General features: G+C 32.9%; 2 protein-coding genes across 4 annotated transcripts; one reads left to right on the forward strand and one right to left on the reverse strand.

Moving 5' to 3' along the window:
- Window positions 1-745: 745 nt before the first annotated feature.
- On the forward strand, window positions 746-10,605 carry LOC117916412 (serine/threonine-protein phosphatase PP2A catalytic subunit). Of its 2 annotated transcripts, XM_034832388.1 has the most exons (11): window positions 746-1,016; window positions 4,271-4,327; window positions 5,518-5,601; window positions 6,363-6,434; window positions 7,233-7,304; window positions 7,565-7,605; window positions 7,939-8,005; window positions 8,825-9,019; window positions 9,125-9,211; window positions 9,623-9,730; window positions 10,101-10,605. In XM_034832388.1, exons 1-11 carry the CDS (start codon window positions 921-923, stop codon window positions 10,164-10,166), a joined length of 945 nt encoding a protein of 314 aa, XP_034688279.1. In that variant the 5' UTR covers window positions 746-920; the 3' UTR covers window positions 10,167-10,605. The 2 variants fall into 2 exon arrangements, with proteins under 2 accessions (XP_034688279.1, XP_034688280.1); XM_034832389.1 differs by lacking the exons at window positions 746-1,016; window positions 4,271-4,327; window positions 5,518-5,601 and adding an exon at window positions 5,742-5,832.
- A 10,349-nt stretch (window positions 10,606-20,954) lies between these two features.
- Window positions 20,955-21,958, reverse strand: LOC117915535. Of its 2 annotated transcripts, none has more exons than XR_004651414.1 (4): window positions 21,889-21,958; window positions 21,499-21,554; window positions 21,230-21,386; window positions 20,955-21,151 (listed from the first exon to the last, which is right to left on the reverse strand). XR_004651414.1 is itself a non-coding variant. In XM_034831102.1 (4 exons), exons 1-4 carry the CDS (start codon window positions 21,711-21,713, stop codon window positions 21,080-21,082), a joined length of 366 nt encoding a protein of 121 aa, XP_034686993.1. In that variant the 5' UTR covers window positions 21,714-21,869; the 3' UTR covers window positions 20,955-21,079. The 2 variants fall into 2 exon arrangements, 1 of the variants encoding a protein (XP_034686993.1); XM_034831102.1 differs by lacking the exon at window positions 21,889-21,958 and adding an exon at window positions 21,633-21,869.
- Between the last annotated feature and the right edge of the window lie 615 nt (window positions 21,959-22,573).

Consider the following 22,573-nt stretch of genomic DNA (forward strand, 5'->3'; position numbering starts at 1 on the left):
TGTTATTAAAAACAGAGAATAAGATATTTTCGGATAATATATTTTAATTATTTTCAATGTTTTTTATTTTTTTAAGGGATATTTTAAAAAATAATTACACTAATATATATATATATATATAATAATTAAAAATATTAAAAATTAGTTAAAAATATTTTAGGTTTATTTTTGTTTTACAAAATATGGACAACAAATTTAAAACTAATTTTCAAAAATTAATCTCAAAAATTATTTTTCATAATTATTTTTAAGTTAACAAACAAGCTATAATTATCCTCATTGAATTATTTAATTTTATTAGTTTTAAATTATTAATTATAATGTAATAATATAGAATTAATTATTATTTTTAGATAGACGAAGAGGTAAAATATCAAATATATTTAAAAACTTTTAGAATAAAAATTAAAAAAGACCGAGAAAAAAAAGGGGAAGAAAAAACCATTTTCTAATTTTCTCGCGAGCCAAACAAAACATAAGCACTCCCAAGTCCCAACCATTCACGTCCACAACGTTAAACCAAAAACAGAAACCAGAATACCACGCGCTTCCAATGGCAGTACATCGTTTCACCACCAACAACAAAACACGTCTCACCAATATCTCTGCCAATTGGGTGGTTTGCCCCACGCGCCAACTCTACGATTCTCATTATAGCCCTAAAAATGTTTATAAAACATTTTTTTTTTCATTTTTAATTTTTTAATTAAAAAAGGAGTGGTGATCGAAGAAAAAGCGAGAGAGGCCATTCTCACACTCATTGGTTTCACCACCACCGCTCGCTGCTCTCTCTCTCTACTTGCTCTCTCTAGAACGACGACGGTGACGGCGACAGCGACGCCGGGGGTGGGGGCCTAGGGTTTCGGAAGCGTGGGGTTTAGGAGGAGATCTCGATCTCTGGATCTGGAAGAGGAGGAAGGATGAGCTTCGATCCGGTTCCCTCGTCGAACAATCATGGCAACCTCGACGAGCAGATATCGCAGCTGATGCAGTGCAAGCCGTTGTCGGAGCAGGAGGTACCATTTCTTATCTCTGGTTATTGTGTGTTTTCGTTTTCGTTTTCGGATGAGTTCTGAGATTGTTCGTAGTGGATTTGTCCCGGATCTGATTTGGTTTGGTAGGGTTCGGGTGTCGTTTGTGGGAGGAGCTGTGGCTTTTTGTGCTGTTTTGGTTTGGAAGGCTGTGATCTGCGGGGCTGGGTGAACTAGGTTTTTTTTTTGAATCGATCCGGTGGTGGATTTGTGGGAGATCGAGAGGTTTGGGGTAGATTTGGATGGCGATTGAGTCAGATCCGTTGAGGGGTTGATTATTCAGGTGGTGGTTTAGTCTAATGAAACGTTAACATTGTAAAAAATTTGAAAAATTTTGATTTTTGCCATGCTTTAATCACTAGCTTCTCTTTTTTTCCTTGAAAATTTGGTCTATTGTGAAGCTGTTCTTCGTTTTTGTGATTTGTGAGCGGATTCATGGGGTGAAACCAGAGAACTAAGAAATTAGTATCGTTTCTATTTTACATTTTCATTTCTTTTTTGAATTGAAGAACTGAAACTAGTGCCTTTTATGTGTGTGTATATATAAAATTGAACATCTCTCTAATTTTTATCCATTTGAGCTCACTAGTTAGTGATTTACTAAGTGCATTGCTCATGCTGCGAAAGCCTAAATTGATTGCATGGACAAGAGTTGGTTGATTGCCTGGAACTTTAATTGAGATAAGTCTTAGGCAATTATTTTTACACATGTTGATATCGTGCAAAAGGGCCTATCATCGTCTTTATCTGTGATGTTTTTCTTTTAATGAATAATGAATTCTGTTTCATGAAAATATTGATGATGGTGGTCCATAGATATTTTAAATTTTCTAATTTAAACAGGAAGGATTATATTTTTGCGAGGCATTCTAGCTCATTATTTATTTATTTATTTCTGGAATTGAGAGCAATGTAAGAAATTAGATTTTAGATTTTATTCTTTATTCCTTCTGATAAACCAATAATTTTATATTATTTATTATAGTAACTTTTACTATCTTTGCAAGCAATATATTTATGAGAAGGTATGTAATTCTGATTTTAGAGAAATATCGAACAGCTAACATGCACATGCATTTCACGTGTCATTTGCCTATTTTCTGAAACATGCATCATACCTACGGGCACATGTGCCCACATGTGGGCATAGAAGAGGTAGATACGGGTGCTTCTTAATATCATTTGCATGTAAACATCAAGCACTAGAGTTATGTTCAAATCAACCTTGTAAAATATGACATTTTATAGATTCATCATAAAATCCATGCCATGAATTTCTCAACATCTTGCAATAATTGCAGTCCTCACTAATTTGCTTAACAAGTTCCAATTTTTACATGTTTCCCACCAACATCTCCAAAAAAAAGGACCAACCTCCCAACCCCTGCCCCTGATGTTTTATTCGAATAACCACTCCTGTGTTTTTGTTGGAACAATGATTCTTGTTCTCTTTCCAGTGGTTAAATACTTCTTACAATTATAGACAAATCCTGCCTCTTCAAACGGTACAAAAGCTTATTAAGCAAGCTTCATCCCTTGACCATTAGAAGGGGGGTGGAGGACTTGTTCCAGTGGAAAGAGAACAAGAATGGAACCTTTTCTGTCAAGTCCTTCTATAGCTCGTTCTCAAGGGATACCAAACCCCCTTCCCGGCTAGAACTATTTGGACGCCTTGGGTCCCAATTAAGGCTAGTTTCTTTGGCTGGGAAGCGACTTGGAATAGGCTGCTCACCACGGACCGCCTGAAGAGATTTGGATGGAGCATCCCCAACAGATGCTTTTTGTGTAAATATGAGGAGGAAACCACAGATCACCTTCTACTGTTTTGCGAGAAAGCCAGAATGTTATGGCTTCTAATTTTCTCCCTGTTTGGGTACAATGGGTGATGCACTCCTCTGTGAAAAAACACCTCCTAAGTTGGCATGGTTCCTTTGTGGGCAAGAAAGGAAGAAAGCTTGGAGAGCTGCTCCCCTTTGCTTGATGTGGACCATTTGGAGAGAAAGAAACAGGAGGGCATTTGATGATATGGAAAGAAACGATCAAGACATTAAATCCATTTTTTTGTACACTTTTGTGAATTGGGCTAGGTGTATATAGAGGATCACACTTTGTCTTTGATAGATTTTGTAGACTGGCTAGCCACCAAGTAAGGGTCATGTTTGTTTTGTCCCTTTATTTTTTGCTTCTTTGTCTTTGGTATACTCCGTGTATGCCTTTTCTTTAGCCTTTGGCTCTTAATGAAATCTTTTTACCTATCAAAAAAAAAGTATTTAACCACTGGGAATTACTTCATGGAGTTCATTGTGGTGTTCTAGCCCAATGGTTGGCTGTACGACCAGGCTAAATGGGCTTTCATCCCTCTGATCCCTAATATTGATAGTAGAAGTCTTTCAAGAACTGCCCATTGTTACCCTAATGAGAAGCAATTACAAGATCTTATTGATGAATTTTTCTTCATTTCATCACCTCATCTACATTACCTTTCCTTCTTAGGAAAGTTATACTTTGTTTCTTTGTATCAAACATCTTTTGCTTATGCAAGCAAATATCTGTCAGGATTTTAATTTTTAGTTAGTGCTTGATCTTCACATTTGGAGAGGGTATATGATATGTAGTGGGCTTAAGATCTTGTTCATTGTTTGTAATAGTGCAGATGCACATACAGAACACAGGCACTTTCATAGTTGCCCAGAACCGTGCTCAAATGAAGTTGGCTTGGCCTACTTGTTTAGCATCTGTCATAATTAAGTTTTACAAAATGTTGAGTAGGCGTATAAAAAAAAAAAAAATATTGAGAAGGGAAGCCATGAGAGCTTTTCCTTTTATTTTATTTAATTTTGTTTGATGGGGTGCAAGGTTGGGGATAGGGTGGAGTGTGGTGGTTCTCTTTGGTCACGGAGGATAAGGAGCAAAGGGATGCTCTTTAAGGACTAACCACACTAAATTTTTCAGGTTTCAGCAGGTTTAGTTTGACTTCAAAAAGAATGCTTTTTATATATCCCTTTTATCTTTGATTAAGGTGTTGTAATTTGATACTTAGCAACATCTGCCTTCTTAATTTACCTTTTTTAATTTGTCTTTCTCTGCCACTGTTGAGGATATTTGTTCCTAACCAAAGAAAAAGGAACCTTTTTATTATCATGGCCTCGAATTTTCAATCAGTTGAATGCATTTATTTTCTTTCAAGGATTGATGCCAAAACTAGATTGACCAATGATAATTTTGGTTCTTTGGTGTAGGTTAGGATGCTTTGTGAGAAGGCTAAGGAGATATTAATGGAAGAAAGCAATGTCCAGGTATGCCCCTTTTCTTTCCATTCTTTTGTGCTTTCTCACTTGTTTTCTCAAGGCTATATATTTTTTTCTGGGAATGTGTTAGATTGTGCAATTTCTGCAATTTTATTCCAATGGTTTTCAAAATTTTTTGTTATGATGCATATCAATGTCAAAAATCAAGCATTGTATCCTACAGTAAAAAAAAGTTGCAAGCATTATGAGATTGAGGTATATAATAATGAAAGGCATGCTTAGTTGAAGCATCTGGGCTAACTGGTTGATGCCTGTTGGAAAGCATGTAAATGGGCATGCTTAGTTTATTTGAGTCTTTAGACTGATATCTAGTGCCTTTCTAACTTGACATTGACTATGGCAAAGCATGCAATCAGGTATCTTTAACTTCTCTGAGTCTTTTGGCTGGTAGCTAGTGCTTTATGTATCATCACATTTTTTTCTATGTTGCAGAAGGAAATTTTATATCCCATTGCCAGTTTGTTTCTTTTTCCTGATATTTTTTAAGGAAATATCATTATTGAATCTGTTGTTTTGTTAATGATTTTCTCGATTTTTCAGTTAACTGATTGAACTAAATGGTTCAAATTTTAGTCATAGCTTTAGAAAGATGTGTGATGTTCTACCTGATACTGCATTTTGATGAGGACAGCAGTTCCAATGGCTAGGCTATCTTTTGTGTTCTAGTCTTGTGGAAGGATGACTTTGATTTATTATAAGTAAAGTTTTTATTGAGATCTGGTATCAAAGTTGAAAAATATCCTTCTGCAAAGTAACAGTACTTCATGTTCCTTGCGCAAGAACTAAAGGTTTGCTTGATGAGTAATTTGTTGACACAGGTGTTCTTGTTATTTCAGGAAGAATTACAGAATAAACTGTAAATGTAACATACTGCACAAATTGTTGATTTTTATTGAGAAAGGTTGAATTTAATTTTATCCTGGGCATTAGTTTTAAAAAGGTACTAAATTCGGATGTTGATCTGCAATATGTTACTGGCTCTGTGGTTTGATTTGAGGGGAAATTAAAGCTTTCCTCTACCTGCATATTGTTCAAGTTTGGCATTTCTTGCATGATGGATTTTTGGATGCCGATCTGTATTGATCTTATAATGCATCACTCTTGTCATTTTGAGTTAATGAATAATGTTATCTAGGGAAATTTTTAATGATCTCTTTTTTTTTTTTTTTGTAATGCAGCCTGTGAAAAGCCCTGTGACAATCTGTGGTGATATCCATGGCCAGTTTCATGATCTAGCGGAGCTTTTCCGAATTGGAGGAAAGGTATTTACTCTGATTAATACATTTTGTATTTTCCTCATGTTTGGTGTGTGAACAGTGATTAACCACCAGCCAGATTACGGTTGCTAGAGGTGGATGATCTGTATCTTACCCAATTGGCATCTGTGTAAGCTGGACCTTGCAACTTTTTATGCTTGAGCTATAACATTCTCTTGTCAAATGAGGACTTGTGCCCAAAAGATCCAATTAGTTCTCTTCTATTATATTGTCCTGGTGAGTGCGCGGACTGTTTACACCCACACATGTGAGTCAAGATATCTAAGGACAAAAAAATCAAGTGAACCCACCCATATGTATGTATGTGCATTTGCTTAGCACGTCTCAGTGCTATAGCTGGCAGCTGGTCATACACTGTATTCTTAGAAATACTACTACTACTACTACTACTAGTACTACTACTATTATTATTATTATTATTATTATTTAACTTCAATCCCTATTTTAGTACTGCAAAGCATAAAACTTTTTTGTGCTCTGTTATAGTTAATTTATATGATGAAGTTTGTGGTTTATATGTCAAGGCATTCTTCTTGCTTTGGTGGATTGCTTCATTAGATTAAGCTAACTCATTGTTTAACATAGGGGTTTTGTAGCCTAAATTTTATACCCTTTTTTGGGATTATATGGGATTCATAAATATGCTTGAAAAAATGTATATTAATTTTTTCTATTATTTCTTCATATTTGTTTTATATGTTCTCACTAATAATTGTATTTATGGTTGCAATTTTCTTGGTTAACAGTGTCCAGATACAAATTACTTGTTTATGGGAGATTATGTCGACCGTGGTTATTATTCTGTTGAAACTGTCACGGTAAGTAGGAGTTGCTATGCCAATATTATCTTGGAAATGATTAATTTAGAAAAGCTTTCGGTGGGAACATACATGGTCAAATAATTGCAACTGGATTACCATGTACACATGCTACAAAGTGCTATGAACTCTTGTCATATTGACATTAGTACTTGCATGTGGGTTAAATTTTTAATGTGTTTCAGTAGAAAAGTGTCATGCTGGGGGTTATCATATAATCTAATCCAATATTTAGGGTTAAAACCTCTAGATGGATATGATATTTTATGCTTCTAGTTTCTTAATCTACTGAGAGCAACCAGAGGAAAAGAAGCTAAAACCAAGTGTAAGATATTTACACATTGGTAGAAAATATTAACATGAGATGAAACTGAGTATCAGAAATGAAATGCACATTCACTTTGAGATGGGGCAAAAATTTCTTATGGTGGCTGTTTTTTATTATGTGAATGTGAGGTTGCACATGTCTCCATAAGATGGCACAATTATAGATTCTTATAATTGATATCTAGATGTAATGCATGTTTATATTATGCAACTGCATATGCACATGAGGATTGCATTTTGTAACATTTTTAGTAAAGTGAATTCATGTCATTTTGATCCTTGGGTGAATAAGTTAACAAGTAGAAATTTATTCAAGAAACCGAGCTGGCTTTCAGGTGGATTGCACCATAATATGGATGGGCCATTTACTCTGAATTACACAATTTCAGGGATTTTTGTTTGATTTGCTTTCTCTAGTTTTTAGTTGAGGCTGTAACTAATATTATTGTACTAACTGACTCGTTTATTCAGCTCCTGGTGGCCCTAAAAGTGCGCTATCCTCAACGGATTACTATTCTAAGAGGAAATCATGAAAGCCGACAGGTAGACTTCTTTAATTGTGTTAATCCGATATGCTTGCTCTTCATGTCAACCAACTGGTTATTTATTGCTTATTTTGTAATTTCCTAGGATCATTCTTCCCATAAGTAGAAAATATAGTTTATATGAGTCCAGCGTTTTTGGCATATTACACATTTTGTGTGCTCTATAGTGCCTTTTATAACTGTTTTTTGATGGTTCTAAATTATTTTTTATTAGCATCATATGGTCGAAGTTAATATGGCTTATGTGTCTTCTTGCAGATCACTCAAGTTTATGGGTTTTACGATGAATGCCTACGAAAGTGAGTTCTTTAGCATCCTTATTGCTTGGGTCCCATGTTTCAATAGAATGAAATAAATTTTAATACTCGTGTTTAGAATTTCTGACCTGTGTTTGGAATCTCTTTGCATAAATTCAAAATATTGCTTAAATTGATGTGTTTGAATGGAAGCTTTCTAAAACACAGTGTGATATCATTCTATTCAATGGAATTTATTTTGCACAGAGACATACGAGTCCTCCTGAGGGATGCACCTCTGTGTGATATCATATCACGTCCCTTAGACTTCATGTCTCTGTGCAAGTCTGTGATGTTTAAATGCTGCTAATTTGTTTGTTCTTGGTGGACTTGCAGGTATGGCAATGCTAATGTTTGGAAGATCTTTACAGATTTATTTGATTATTTCCCACTGACAGCATTGGTTAGTATTTGTTCATATTTTCCATCTTCTATGGTTCTTTAGTCATCTCAATTCAGGTCTCACTGTCATGTCTATATCTCATCAATTCTTGTGGTGCACACGATAATATAAAATTTCCAATTAAACCGTTATAGCTATGGGCCCAGAGTGAAGTTGGATGATCTCTAAAAAGAATGAGAGCATTTCCCTTTGAAGTTGAGCTGATCATTTACCAAAATAAGTGGTAACCAATGGCCAAATGATTCCTGTCCAAAGTACTAAACCAGAGGGCTTTTAGTTGAGTGGGTGAATGTACTAACCATCTAATGCTTGGAAAGGAGAAAAATATCTTTCAAAATAGCAACAAAAGATCTTATCCGAAAATTAAAACTTTGAATGACTGGCATCATTTGGTGGCATTTTCAGAGTGTGGTTGCTAATATCAGTTTCAGCTGGCCTGTTCCATTTAATTATCTGCAGACTTGCCTTTTGATTTGAGTGCTATTTTCTTTTATACTCCCCATGGTTTCAATAGTGTCATCTATAACACTGTTGTATTTCCATTCATGGATCACTTTATAAAGATGTGCTGTGGGAGTCTGGCATTACCCAACTGCATGTCTTTGAAGTTGAGTTCTGCATGTCTTTGAAGTTGAGTTGAAGCTGTCCTTGTAGGCATTTTATCAGTTTCTGATTGTTTAGGTTATTTAATCTTTTTTTTTTGTTTTTTTTGAAGTTCTTGCTATACAATGCCGTTTTCTTGTTAATATTCTTAGTTGGGCTCTGATATTCATACTGTTTTATATCTCAATTCTAACAATATTCATTCCAATTTTTAAGGTTGAATCTGAAATATTTTGCCTGCATGGTGGGTTGTCCCCATCTATCGAGACCCTTGATAACATACGCAATTTTGACCGTGTTCAAGAAGTTCCTCATGAGGGGCCCATGTGTGATCTTTTATGGTCTGACCCAGATGATCGCTGTGGTTGGGGTATCTCGCCTAGGGGTGCTGGATATACTTTTGGCCAGGACATTTCTTATTCTTCTCTTTTTACCCCCCTTCTTTTTAGGGTTTTCATTCTCTTGAAAAACATTACAATTTGTTAGTCTGTCTCACTGGCTTTGTTTTCACAGGACATATCTGAACAATTTAATCACACAAACAACTTGAAGCTGATCGCTAGAGCTCACCAACTGGTTATGGAGGGATTCAACTGGGGCCATGTAACTACTTTCCCCTACTATTGAGGCCTCCTCCCTCTTAGGTTATGTTTAGTTCCCGGAAAAATTGGGGGAAAATACAAGGAAAAGAAAAGTAAGAGGAAAGAAAAAGTGAAAGAAAATAACAAAATAGATTTAAAGTTAATAATTATTTTTATATGTTATTTCAAACTCATTTAACTTATTTTAACTCTTCCATATAAAGATTAAATAATTTGAAAATATATAAATTTTTAACTAATTTTAATTATATTTTATTTTCTTTGGTATTTTCCATGTTGCAACTAAACATGAGAATAACATTTTCTTTAATAATTTTTTTTTCCTTAGGACTTTCCAGGAGCCAAACATAACCGAAGCACTAGTGGAATAAATGAAGTTTTGAATTGACTGTTTGTGTGTTTTTTATGGCAGGAGCAAAAGGTGGTTACTATATTTAGTGCACCAAATTATTGTTATCGCTGTGGGAACATGGCTTCCATCCTGGAAGTTGATGATTGCAAGGGCCACACATTCATTCAGGTATACTTTCCTGATCTCTTTCTCTCATACATTCAATCACACATGCACGTGGACGTACACGCCACCCACTTTTTCACAATGGCGTTGGAAAGGAGTTTTGCCTCTGGCCATGAAGCTTGTGGAGGCCTCTCCTATATCAGGAGGAGGTCCTTTAAATCATGGGTCTGATATTTGAAGGAAGCATGCCTTGTGGCAGAAGGGGGTTGGATACAATTTCGTTGCATGAATTATGATCTGACCAAAAGCTAATCCCCTTTTAATGCCTTACTGCTACTGGCGGGATTGTTATCTGAGTCAGTTTCTTATTAGCTTAAGTTTATTTTTTCTGTTGCCAAAAGCTTGAAAATGGAAATGTATGTTTTGGTTGCAGTTTGAGCCAGCACCAAGGAGGGGAGAGCCTGATGTAACTCGGAGAACACCTGATTACTTCCTATGATGCATCTGCCACTGAGACCTGGCTAACTTTCCAGTGGCGACTGCGCTGGTTTAGGGGTTGGGAGCTGTTTTCAAACTTTGACTTATTCGCCATGGTGGTGGTTGTGGGTGAGAGAATGTAAAATCAGCAGGTAAGGCTTCCTTTGATTCAATTATTTCCCGAAACTGTACTGAGTTTCGGCATAAGGAGGCAGTGGAGCTGGAGAAGCTGTATCGCAGATGTACCATTTCCAGCAGACAATGTGGCAATCTTTTCTTTTCTGTTTTTCTGTTTTTTTTTTTTTTTTTTCTCCTTCAAATATTTGTCCTTTTGTTTCGTAGAAGGATATGGTTGTTTTGGGTGGGGGGATGGGAGGGGCTGTAGAGGGAAAGATGAGTACTTTTTTGGAACTTTTTTAATGGGGTTGATTTTATAATTTTTATTTTCAATATTCCCCTTAGCGTGAATGCACTTTTTCTCTTAACGTCATGTTTGGTTATTGGAAAATCTGAGGCCAAATATAGGAAATATATATATACAAGAAAATGTGAATAAAAAAATAAAAAAGGATGGATAGTGAATTGATCTTTTTATTTATTTTTATATGTAAGTTAAATAATTATAAAATTATATTTAATTTTTTATATGAATTAAACATGGCAAAATTATTTTTATTAATTTTCTCTAGGTTTTGCTGCCCAATTAGTTTTATGGAGATATGTGTTGACTATCAATGGTTGACCTATTTTGAATGACCTTCAGGGTGTGGTTCACCAATCAAATTCAGTAAACATGGACACTTGGACCAGTGACGCTAACTTGATCATTAAAATACCATGAATCTGTGGTTAATAACCTATAATTTTATATAATATGAGTTAATAATTTAATCTTTTTATTTGGTGTTATTATAATAAATAAATGAAACTTGATAATTAAATAATCAAATATATTTGTTTTGACGTATTAGGATATATAATCTCTCTTATCATAGACTCTTAATTTTATATTTTCTTAATTAATAAAATAATAACAAAAATATTTTGAAATATTTAAATAGAGAATAATATTAATATATTATATTTTTATTTAGTACAATTAAATTAACAAAAATAATAACTAAATGTTTTATATTTAAATAAATTTTTATTTATTACCATTATAAATGGAATAATATTTATTACTAATTATGTTTGATAAATATTTTTTGCACAAAAGCAATTATTATTTTATTTTTTTGTTAAATTTTTTTAATGAAAAAGTGAAATATATTCTTTATTATCGTTTTTAATATATGCTTGGAAGATAACGGATAGCCAATTTGAGATAGTTTCTTAATATCACTGTAAAAGTTTTATTAAACATAAAACAATTTATTGTATAAGTTGGTATAAACTTCAATTTATTGTATAAGTCAATATAAAATCTCTTGTTGAACTTAAAAAATTGCTTTTGAGAATAAGAATATGAATAAGAAATTCATCGTTATTGGAAATCAAATTTTACTCTCCCTTTGAAATTTGATTATTTTTTTTATTTGGTATTACGAACTTTCTTTATTCCCATTATTTTTATTATTACTCTCAAGTGTCAAATTTAGCTTAAAAGTGTAACCCCTATGTAAAAGATATTTTCTGTTTTCAATTAAAAAATAAGTGAAATGAGTTTTAAGTAACATATAAAAGTAATTTATTAATTTTTAATCTATTTTTTATTTAATTTTTTTTCTTTTAATTTTTTTTTATTTGTGATTTAATAACTTAATTTAAATTATTAAATAAATTAAGTATTATAAAATAACTTAATATCATAACTTAAACTTAAAATTGACTTTAATTATTAAAGTTAAAATAGTTAATTTATTTTTAATCTCAAATTTTTTTGTCTTATTTATCCACGTATAATAATAGTATATTTTACAATTATAATTCCGTCTCCATGACTTATATTTTATAGTAAATATTTTGTAATTATCTTATATATTTAATAAATGTTTAACAAATAAATTTATTACTTGAGATTAATAAAAATAAATAAATGATAATTAAGATCAATGAGGATAAATATTAATTAAATTTAAGGGTCAATATGCTAATTTAATGATTTGGAATAAATTTTAAATTAATTTTACTAAAAATACAAATTTTATGTGGAATAAATTCTAAAGATTATTTGACTAATTATAGTGTTTTTTTATGCATTAATAACTTCGCAAATTTTGTAATAGAATTATCATAAATTTATAAAAGATATTTTCTGCGTTTTCTTTAGTTGACATTATTAGACATGCAGTGAAAGTAAAATAATATGATAAATAAAATTGATATGCCCACGTCAATTATCTACATCACCTAAGAAAAATTTGATGGAAATTCACACATTATTAAACACCAAAAGTTTTTTAAAATCTCAACTAAGTGAAATCAACTTAATAACTTAAAGTGCCTTAATAATTTAATTTAAGTCATTAAGTAAATTAAGTATGATAAAATAATTTAATGATATGACTTAAAGTAAAAAACAACTTTAAGTAATAAGAAAAAACAATTAACTTATTCTTAAGTTTACATCTTCATTTTACCTTTTTACCTTCATTTATCATAGTTACTTCAATGATATGTTTTGCTATTTCACAACTTTCATTATTACTTGACCTATTTTACCTTAATTATAATTTATTATGATAAATATATCAATTTGATGATTTAAAATAAATTTTAAGTTAATTTATCAAATAACCTCAATCCTTATAATAAGAATCAAGTAATAAGTTTTAAGTCAACAACTTAAGTATAATTTAATTTAAAGTTAACTTAAGTTATTAAATAATAAGTATTAAGTTTTACCAATAAGCCAACTTAATAACTTAAAGTGACTTAATAACTTAATTTAAGTTATTAAATATATTTGGTAAAATAACTTAATAGTAAAAGTAAAAAAACAACTTTAAGTAATAAGTAAAAATAATTAACTTAGTTTTAAGTCCGCATTTTCATTTTACATTTTTTTGCTCTTATTTATACTAATTGCTTCCATAATTTTTTTTGTTACTCTATGGTCGCTATTGTTATTTAACCTTTTTTTGTCTTATATATATATATATATATATATATATATATATATATATATATATATATATATATATATATATATATATCAATTGTATGATTTAAAATAAATTTTATCAAACAACCTTAATACTTAAAATAAAAATTAAATAATAAGTTTTAATTCAATGATTTAATTTAAAGTCAACTTAAATTATTACCAAATACCCCATAAATAAAGGATAAAAAGTTGAGTACGGGGATGTTAGAATCCGAGGGAGACTCACATTAATCATCAAAAAATAAAAATAAAATAAAGTTAAAAAATATATAGTTAAAATTAAAAAAAAAACTATTTTTTTTTTCTCAAAGTGAAATTTCTTAATTAAAATTTATGACTCATTTGTCTATTTTTTTCTCCATTTTTTGTCCTTTTTTTATTTTATTAAATCATTATTTTAATTTGAACTCTCATTCACATATTATTAGTAAGAATTAATTGGGACAACTGGGGTTGTTAGAGAGCGATTAGGAGGATATTCTCTAGGTCCTAGAGAGCTGGGTTATAGGGGGTTAGCTGGGGCAACGAGAGAGAGGAAAAGTTGAGGGGAGTTAGAGAGGAGTGACGAAAGGGTATTGGAGGGTCCTTAGAGAGGGTTGCAGAGTGTTTGAGCAAGAAGAGTGAGAAGAGAAAGGGACGTATGGAGCAATAAGAATAACAGAAGAGAAAGAGAGCAGCGAGAGAAGAGAAACAGATGAGTAGCTCGCCGGTTTTTGTCCGGGTATGATTACAACATGCTTCATATTTTCCCATTTCACAATGTTCTATCAGTTAGAGAGAAGAAAAACACTGATTTCTTTTCTTCTCTTTACTGTCTAGATTTCATCAAACGGCCGATACCGCTTCGTGTGTGGTCCGATCGACCTGAAATTTGAAGGAGAGATTTTCAATTCATTGATCTCTAATCTGAACCGTGGAGATCGGATTTGGAGTTCCGGAAGGTTGTTGTTTCAGTCCGTGAACAGTGCGTCTTTGTTGTTGAATTTCTTCTCACCCGGGCAGTTCTGATCTTCAGCTTTGATCGAGATTAATCCGTGGTCTGATCTAGATGATTTTTGGTTAGCACGTTCTTAACTCATTGATATTCATTTTGAACGGTGGAGATTGGATTTAGAGTTTGGAACAGTGATGATTTGTGTCCGGGAACAGTGACTCTGTTTTGGTGAGATCTCTCCATTGTTTTATGTAAGTTGTTTTGTATTTGCCAAGACTAATTGTCTTGATATATGACTGATGTAAACCTCTAGTTTCATCTAGAGAGAATTGTGTAACCCATTGATTATATTAGTGGAGGGTTTAAGTGGCCTAAGGGTCCCGTGGTTTTTACTTCTCACATTTGGGAAGGTTTTCCACGCTAAAAATTGTTGGTGTTCATATTCTTGTTGCATTGGGTGAATTGTTGTTACTCTATTAAATTGATTCCTATTAGGTTCTCACAAGAGGGGATAAAATCTGATTGTGCATTGTTTGCGTTTATTCCATCACTATCCTGCCTTCGGCTGATTTTGAGTTCATTTTGATGCTTGAATGTGGACATTAGATATTGTGTATGGTTGTAGAATCTGAGACCATTTTTATGTTTGGTTTTGAAGATGATGAAAATGATGGTCATTGTTGTCGGGTTAGTTCAATAGATTCAGTTGCGGAAGACATCAGTAATGAGCAGTTCATCCAACTTTGCACCTTTCACGCAATGGTTTTGGTTCATAGAATAATGGAAAATTATGAAATTTGTTGGTTATTTGTGGAGAAGTCAGGGATTGAAGCTCTACCGAAGCTTTTGCTATAGCCTAATATTATCCGGTCTTCTCAAGGAGTGTCTATTTTTTTTACCCAACATCATGGTCTTCGAGATTCAGTATCACTCAACTCCACTAACACATGCCTTCTGCTCCGCTCTTCGTCAGGTTCCACTCATCAAATAGAAATGGGGTCTTGAGGTTTTGTTCATGGTTGATGTCATTGATGACTAGAGTCTTTTGAGTCAACTTGAGTGGGAACACTTGAAGGAGCTGCATGATGCAATAAAACCTTGTTAACTGGAACCCAAAGTTGATTGCACCACTGGTTTGCACATGCAAGTGATTTGATGCCCCTACATTTAATACAAAAGTGCTATCTGAACTTGTGAATATTGATCATAGGACCAAGTGGAACCTAGGAGATACGGAGTTGGGAATTGCCAAGCTTACAAACCAACTTGCCAAGCTTACAAACCAACTTGAATCTTGTAATATGGAACTAGAGTCCAAAATCAAATTGGAAAGAAAGGAATTGTGTCCCTAGAGGATTGTCTATGGGACATGTTGATACCTGGTCAACTGGGGACGAATTCCTCCCTTAGACGTGGTAGAGAAAGGTCCCGCTCTGGTGCTTGAATCTGGGCATTATGCTTCCTTACACAAAGATGTCCGGACGGGTTGTCCAGACACACCCTTCGAAGCTTAAGTTAGATTTCTGGAGTGAATAGAGACCCTTTGGAGAGAGAGAGAGGGAGTGGTTGAGATAATTCACAATGTCCTCTACTTTGTTATATTACAATAAGGTTTTTATAGTGTTCAAAGATGAGAGGGGCTCAGTAGTGCTGAGCTGGCCGTTGTAGTGATGATTGCGTAGTAGTGACAGGACAATCATCATACTTGCAGGACAGCTAGGGACTGTGTCAGATGGCGCATCATAGCTTACTGATCTTTCAACCTTGTTGATGACTTGAGTTTTGACGTGCTTGTCTACTGAAGTGGACGTGGGGATGGAAAAGATCCCATCAGTCTAATCAGGTGTTAGCTAACGAGGGCCTTGCATATCAGAAAAGATTTGAGGCTATCAAGGAGATGTGGGCCGCTTCAACAGCGCAAATAGTTTGGATGGAACGTCTCCAGATGCCTCAGAGGTTGTCCGAGTAGTGATGAAGAGCTAACACGTGGCCCATTTGGGGTGATGCCACATGGACAGACGCGTGGAGGTACTTGTAGGTAGACACGTGGGATAAGGCCCCATAGGACGGAGTTGTGATGTGTAACCACCTGCTGTCACTTAGGGCAAAATCCAAGCTTCCCAGCAATTTAATTAGCAAACATTCTTTGATCATGGAAAGTCAACCCTCACAGATTCTTTGGTGGCTACTACAACAACCTTCTTACTTTCATCGACAAGGGAATCATTGTTTTTGCTCCCAACAACATGAAGACCAAGGCAGTGACAATTATTGAAATTCTTGTGAGATTTTATGCAATATATTCAATCTAAGTATATAAAACTTTTACCATATGAATCAAATCTGAAAGGATTTAGGATTAGTCACTTACCTCTAACCATTGATTTTGAATTTTTGTAGTTGATGAAGTCTTTGATTTCCAAGCTCTAATCTCTTTTATGAGATGGTGTATTACTGAAGAAAAAACAGCAGAGAGAGACGAGTTCGGGACCAAGACTGATCTATATAACTATGGCTTCCCATCAAACCACATTGTTTTTTATTTGCCACCACTATGAGCAGTTTGTGGAACAGGCTCCTTAACCGCAACGAAAGTGAGATTTGGTGGAGGACGTGGTCGAGGTGTTGGACCATTTCAGAGTTGTGAACATGTAGCAGATAACATTTTCCCACTTGGTCCACACCTTTAACCTAATGTCCTCTTTTAGTCCATCAATTATTCACATTAAATTACAAATACATGAATCATGGCGATAAATCCTCTATATAGCGAGTGTTACATTCCATGTATTATAGTGTATTCATTTCTTAACATTATTCTTTATGTGTCAATATTACTTAATGAATAAACCCTATGTTCATTCTTGGTCCAATGAAGTTGAATTTTCTCAAAATTAAATAAATGTGCACATCAATATGAGAAAACATTATAATAAGAGTTTGTATAATAGAAACTACATAAGGGAACTAAGTCCCGTGTTCACTACAAGATCCTTGAATTTCAACGGTGGCATGCCCTTAGTCAAAGGATCAACGATCATCAATTTAGTGCTAATGTGCTAATGTGCTCAATAACCACTTTCTTTTCTTTAACATGTTCTCTTATGGTTAGATACTTAATGTCGATGTGCTTGCTTTGACTTCCACTTTTATTGTTCTTTGCCATAAAGACTGCAACTAAATTGTCGCAATATATACTCAATGACCTAGTTATTGAATCCATAACTCTAAACCCAGAAATGAAACTCTTAAGCCATACATCATGTGAAGTTGCCTCAAAACGAAGATATGAACTTAGCTTCCATAGTAGAAGTAGCAGTCAAGGTCTGCTTAACGCTCCTCCAAGATATAGCTCCACCGGCCAATATAAAAATGTATTTAGATATTGATTTACACGAATCAACACAACCATCAAAGTCTAAATCTGAGTAGCCAACAACCTCTAAATTGCTTGTTCGTTTGTACATAAGCTTGTAATATTTGGTTCCTTGAAGATTTCTCATCACTTTCTTTGTAGCTTTCCAGTGGTCCAAACCTGGGTTACTTTGATATAGTCCTAACATTCCAACAACAAATGCAATGTCAGGCTTTGTGCAGACCTGAGCATACATCAGACTTCCGACTGTAGAAGCATATGCAATGTTCTTCATTTGTTCCCTCTCAGAAGCATATGAAATACCTCATCTCTCAAAATATCTCATTTCCCGTAATAGAATACCTCCTCTATCTGAATCAGCAACAAAATCACCTTTCACTCTAACGGTCTGAAGCTTTCTCAGAATATCCCTTGATAGGTGTCTCTTCCCCATTGCATCCTCTACCCATTAACGTGATTATCCATCATCCAATCAGGAGGCAACGCGTGCCACAACCGACCAAATAAGCTCTAGAAAATGCATGAAAATGAACCCCGGGGTCAACACTACGCAATTTACCATGTCCGCTTTTTTAAAAAACAGTTCAACGTCAAATAAGTGGAAATGCATTATTTTTGTCATTGCAAACTTATAGCGGTGTTATCCCTCCTGGAGCATCGCCCTATCTCTCGCCCTACGTACTGAGCTTATACTGTGCTCTCCTACTGTTATCCTCGCTGTGAGCTGTTGCCTTCGCCTTGTCTGTCTGAAATACTGTTATCCTCGTCATCTGATATGACGGACAAGTAAGTACAGTCTAATCTCTATTGTCTATTGTTCTATTGTGTTTTCTTTTCATGTGATAAATCGTTGTCATCACAGTTTCTTGGATCTGCTCAAATTTATGGTGACACTTGTTGCTGCCAAGTATGATTGGAAGAATGATTCTCTGTTCACACGAGATCATATGGCGATGCGAATCATGATCTTCGCGGTATTCGTATATTATATGACAGCTACCATTCAGGAAAGGTTCAACATTGAAATCAATGCTCATCTCGCTAGTTTGGACAACATTAAGTTCTTGAGTGAAGCCCTTGCTGTAACTTCAATGTTTTTGATCCTGACTCCACGAGTTGGCTGGCTATTCCTTTTTGTTTGGGTGATGTTCTTAGTAAAGGTGGCGTTGGACCTGCATAGACCATTTTATGACTTTGGTATGCTCATGGATCGGGAAGAAACCTACTTAAACCATTAAGAGACCCATCTACAGAATATGTAGAATAAATTTGATGGGTTATTTTGGTTTTTTTTTTTCCTTTTTTCGTATGTATGGTAGCTTTTTTACTTTAAAAATTCCATGTTTATGTAATAGAATTATCATGAATTTATAAAAGATATTCATGGTTGATCTGCAATTAAGTGAATCCAATATTGTTGGGACGTTATTTGTTTTTTTTATCTGGGCAGGGCTATGTAATAGAATTATCATGAATTTATAAAAGATATTCATGGTTGATCGCGGAGTATATTTGGCTCTGTGGGACACCAATTGAGATCAACCATGGATTATTGGTCTCATATGGTGAATTGCACCGATTACAGTATTATACATAATAATTAATAATTGCTTCACCGGATAGGCCCATAAGCCTGAGATCATGACAAAGAGAGGCATATATCACATGTAGTTTGCAAGATTTGTTGCAGTAAATTCTATGTTCATTAAGAATATATCTTCAAGCCCAAGAGGACAAGCAAAAATCCAAAGTAATCAAAGCTGTAAGCTGACTTGGTGAGTGCCAACCTGAAGTCATTCCATGGAGGAAACCTAAACCAGAACTCAGTAAGCAAGCTTCTTCTTAGGATCGCCTTCTCGTATGTGAAGGTATCGAAGGAGAACTTCCCATGGTACCTCCCAAAACCGGATTCGCCAATGCCCCCAAAAGGGATGGTGTCTGCTGCATAACACGTCATTGGGATTTTCCTCCTCCAACTTTGTTTCACATGCTCATGTTGATGATCACTTAGGCTATATGATCATGGGCTACTACAATATGCTCAAGAATTTGACATTATTTTTCGTTTAAATTCGGATTTCTCTTCATTTTCCAAGCATGTTTTTGGGCACTATTGTGTCCCAAAAGGGATGTTTGGTGCATATCTCATATCCAAAACCTTGTCATGTCATTCCAATGCCATTTATTACTTCTACATTTAATAATACCAATTAACAACTTTTTTTTTAAGTGAGAACCATTTGAGATTTATAAAATAAGAAAATTTTAAAATTAAAAATACAATTAGAACTAAAAAAACTTTAAAACTAAAATTATAAAAATAAAATATTAACTTTCACTTAATTAAAACACTCTAATAGAAAATATAAATATGTAGAAAAAAGTTGAAAATATAATGGAAGTAAATATTTTATTTTTAAATTTTTAAGTTTTTAATTGTATTTAATTTTTATGTATTTTAGTTTTAATTTTATTTTTAATTAAAAAATTTTGTTATTTTATTGTTGATGTCAACTAAAATTTTTTTTATTCAATTTTATTAAATTAATGAGAAGAAGATGAGATTAGAAATATTTTATTTATCACTTGAAAATCTATTTATTTTTAAAACACTTGTATCAAATTAAAATGATAAACTAATTTTGGATAATTTTATTTAATATTATCAAGTAAAAGCGTATTTAAGAAAATAATTCTTTGAGTTATGAAAAAATGCATATATTTTAAAATATTTTTAAATAAATGAAGATAAAATTGATTTATGAAAGTTGATGTTCTTTGTTTTATATTTTTTCAAATTAGTGAGTCAAAATTCACTTTTCTTTTTATTTTATATCATTGAATAAATTAAATAGATCATAATTTTAATATTAAATTTATTTTTAAGTCAGACATATTATTAAAAAATGTTGCCATATTATATTGTTGTTGAATAATATTTATTTAAATATGTTCAAACTAGAGTTTTTAGAAATGAACAAATGACTTAATAACTAGGGGAATTTTTTTTAATCATAAAAAACTAGTGAATTTATAATGATCATATAATGTTTTAGGCATATGTTACATGTAAGATTTTACAAGTCTCTACAATCCTCCAAACTAGTCTGAGTAGTCCTACTAGATATCATATCTCTACATGCTGGTAGAACTTTCTACCTCTAGTAAAGTATAATATTATTAAATATGATAAATTATATTACAATATATTAATTTCTGTAATAAAATAATTTCAAAATATCTATTTTCACTTCTTTATAATTTTTTAGAGTTTTTTCGACTAAAATGTCCATTAATATTTTTCCATATATACATTATTACCGGGACTAACTCCTTAGACTTAATCTATCAAAAAATTCCCCACAATTTAATTTAAATTCGGCATATCATTATTTCCTACTAGTACATGACCCATTTGAAACAACAATCTGAATAAATGAATAGGAAAAGAAACGAATGATATCAATTATAATAGTTGTCAGCAGAAGCATCCCATTCAGGCTTGTGCCACATCCATCACAGCTTTATATGATTTTGCACTATGTATTGGCCTTGATGGACTATTGGGTGATTGTTGCTCTCCTTAACCTGTAAAAAATGCATGCATTCCTTAAGATTATACATGGAAAAAAACAAAATCCATAACAAGGGAATGACGATTCTTACTATTTTCCATCCAACATGAGCACTGCACTTAGAACAGTACATGCTGGCCATATCTGTTTGAGTTGTATGACCTCCATCTCTAACCTCAACAGATTTAACACTAGTTGGAGCTTGATCAATTGCCTTTCTTCCTTCAAAGTTCACATTCATCAAGCCACTGCCATATGCCATATGATATATATATTTTATGGACCCGGCCAATTGTAAACAAACATGCAATATTATTTTCAAAACAAAGACACATGCAATATTCAAATTCAAAATCTTACGCATTATCACGAAAGAGGAACCAACACTTCTCCCCACTCCGATGTGAAGCAAGTTCCTGCAAGAATAATATCAATGTAATATGTATGTTAATACATTAGCTAAAATTATGCACATACGGTAGAGATATAAATACCTTAATCAAACCATTGAAAGGAGCAAAGCGAGTTTTGCAATGCAAACAACAGAACCATGCGTCTAATGTGGATGTAGACATGACGATTTTGAACAAAATGACTAATTCAAGAGAATCAAAATGCTGACTTCGTTGAGAAAGAAACAAAGAAAGACCAAGACTTCTGTGAAACAAACACTACCCCTTAATAAAAATCAATGAGAGAAACAAATAAAAAAGATAAAAATCAATGAGAGAAACAAATAAAGAAGAATACTTGATCTTATGACACCGGAGGAGAATAATGCAATTGAGAGAATTGAGAGATCAATTTTTTTTTTATTGAGAATAATTTGTCATGTCTTTCTCACTACCCTCTCCCTATTTTATATAGACTACTAAAATAGAAATAAAAACTAAATAAAATAAAAACTAATCCTAAGAATCCGTTATTCTCATAAACTAAATAGAAATTGATTAGGAATATAAATAAAATAAAATATAAAATAATTCTAAGGATTTTTTATTTCTTAAACTAAATAGAAACTAATTAGGAATAAAAACCAAAGATTAAGGGATCTAAGTATCTTTTAGTTGTAAATCCTGATTAATGAAGAAGAAGTCTACCAATAAAACGTTTCTATAGTCAGGTAACTAATAGTTTTTTTGTACTTTTTATTTATTTATTTTTGTCATTGGTTGGAATTCAATTAATCAAATATGATGTATATCTTGTTAATTTTTAAATTTTTAATGAAAATTTGTGCTTATCTTATATCTTTTTTTTTTTTTTGTTTTCAATTTCATTGAATTGCATTAATCTTAATTTTCATCCTAAAGTGGGCCATTGAATTGGTAAAGATAGTGATAATTATACTTGTTATTTATTTATTGAATTCGGATTCATTATAATATTTGGAAAGAATAAAAATAATTTGAGTTATTATTTATATTTATGATAA

Source organism: Vitis riparia, chromosome 6 (genome assembly GCF_004353265.1).
Source record: "Vitis riparia cultivar Riparia Gloire de Montpellier isolate 1030 chromosome 6, EGFV_Vit.rip_1.0, whole genome shotgun sequence".
NCBI classification, from domain to species: Eukaryota; Viridiplantae; Streptophyta; class Magnoliopsida; order Vitales; family Vitaceae; genus Vitis; species Vitis riparia.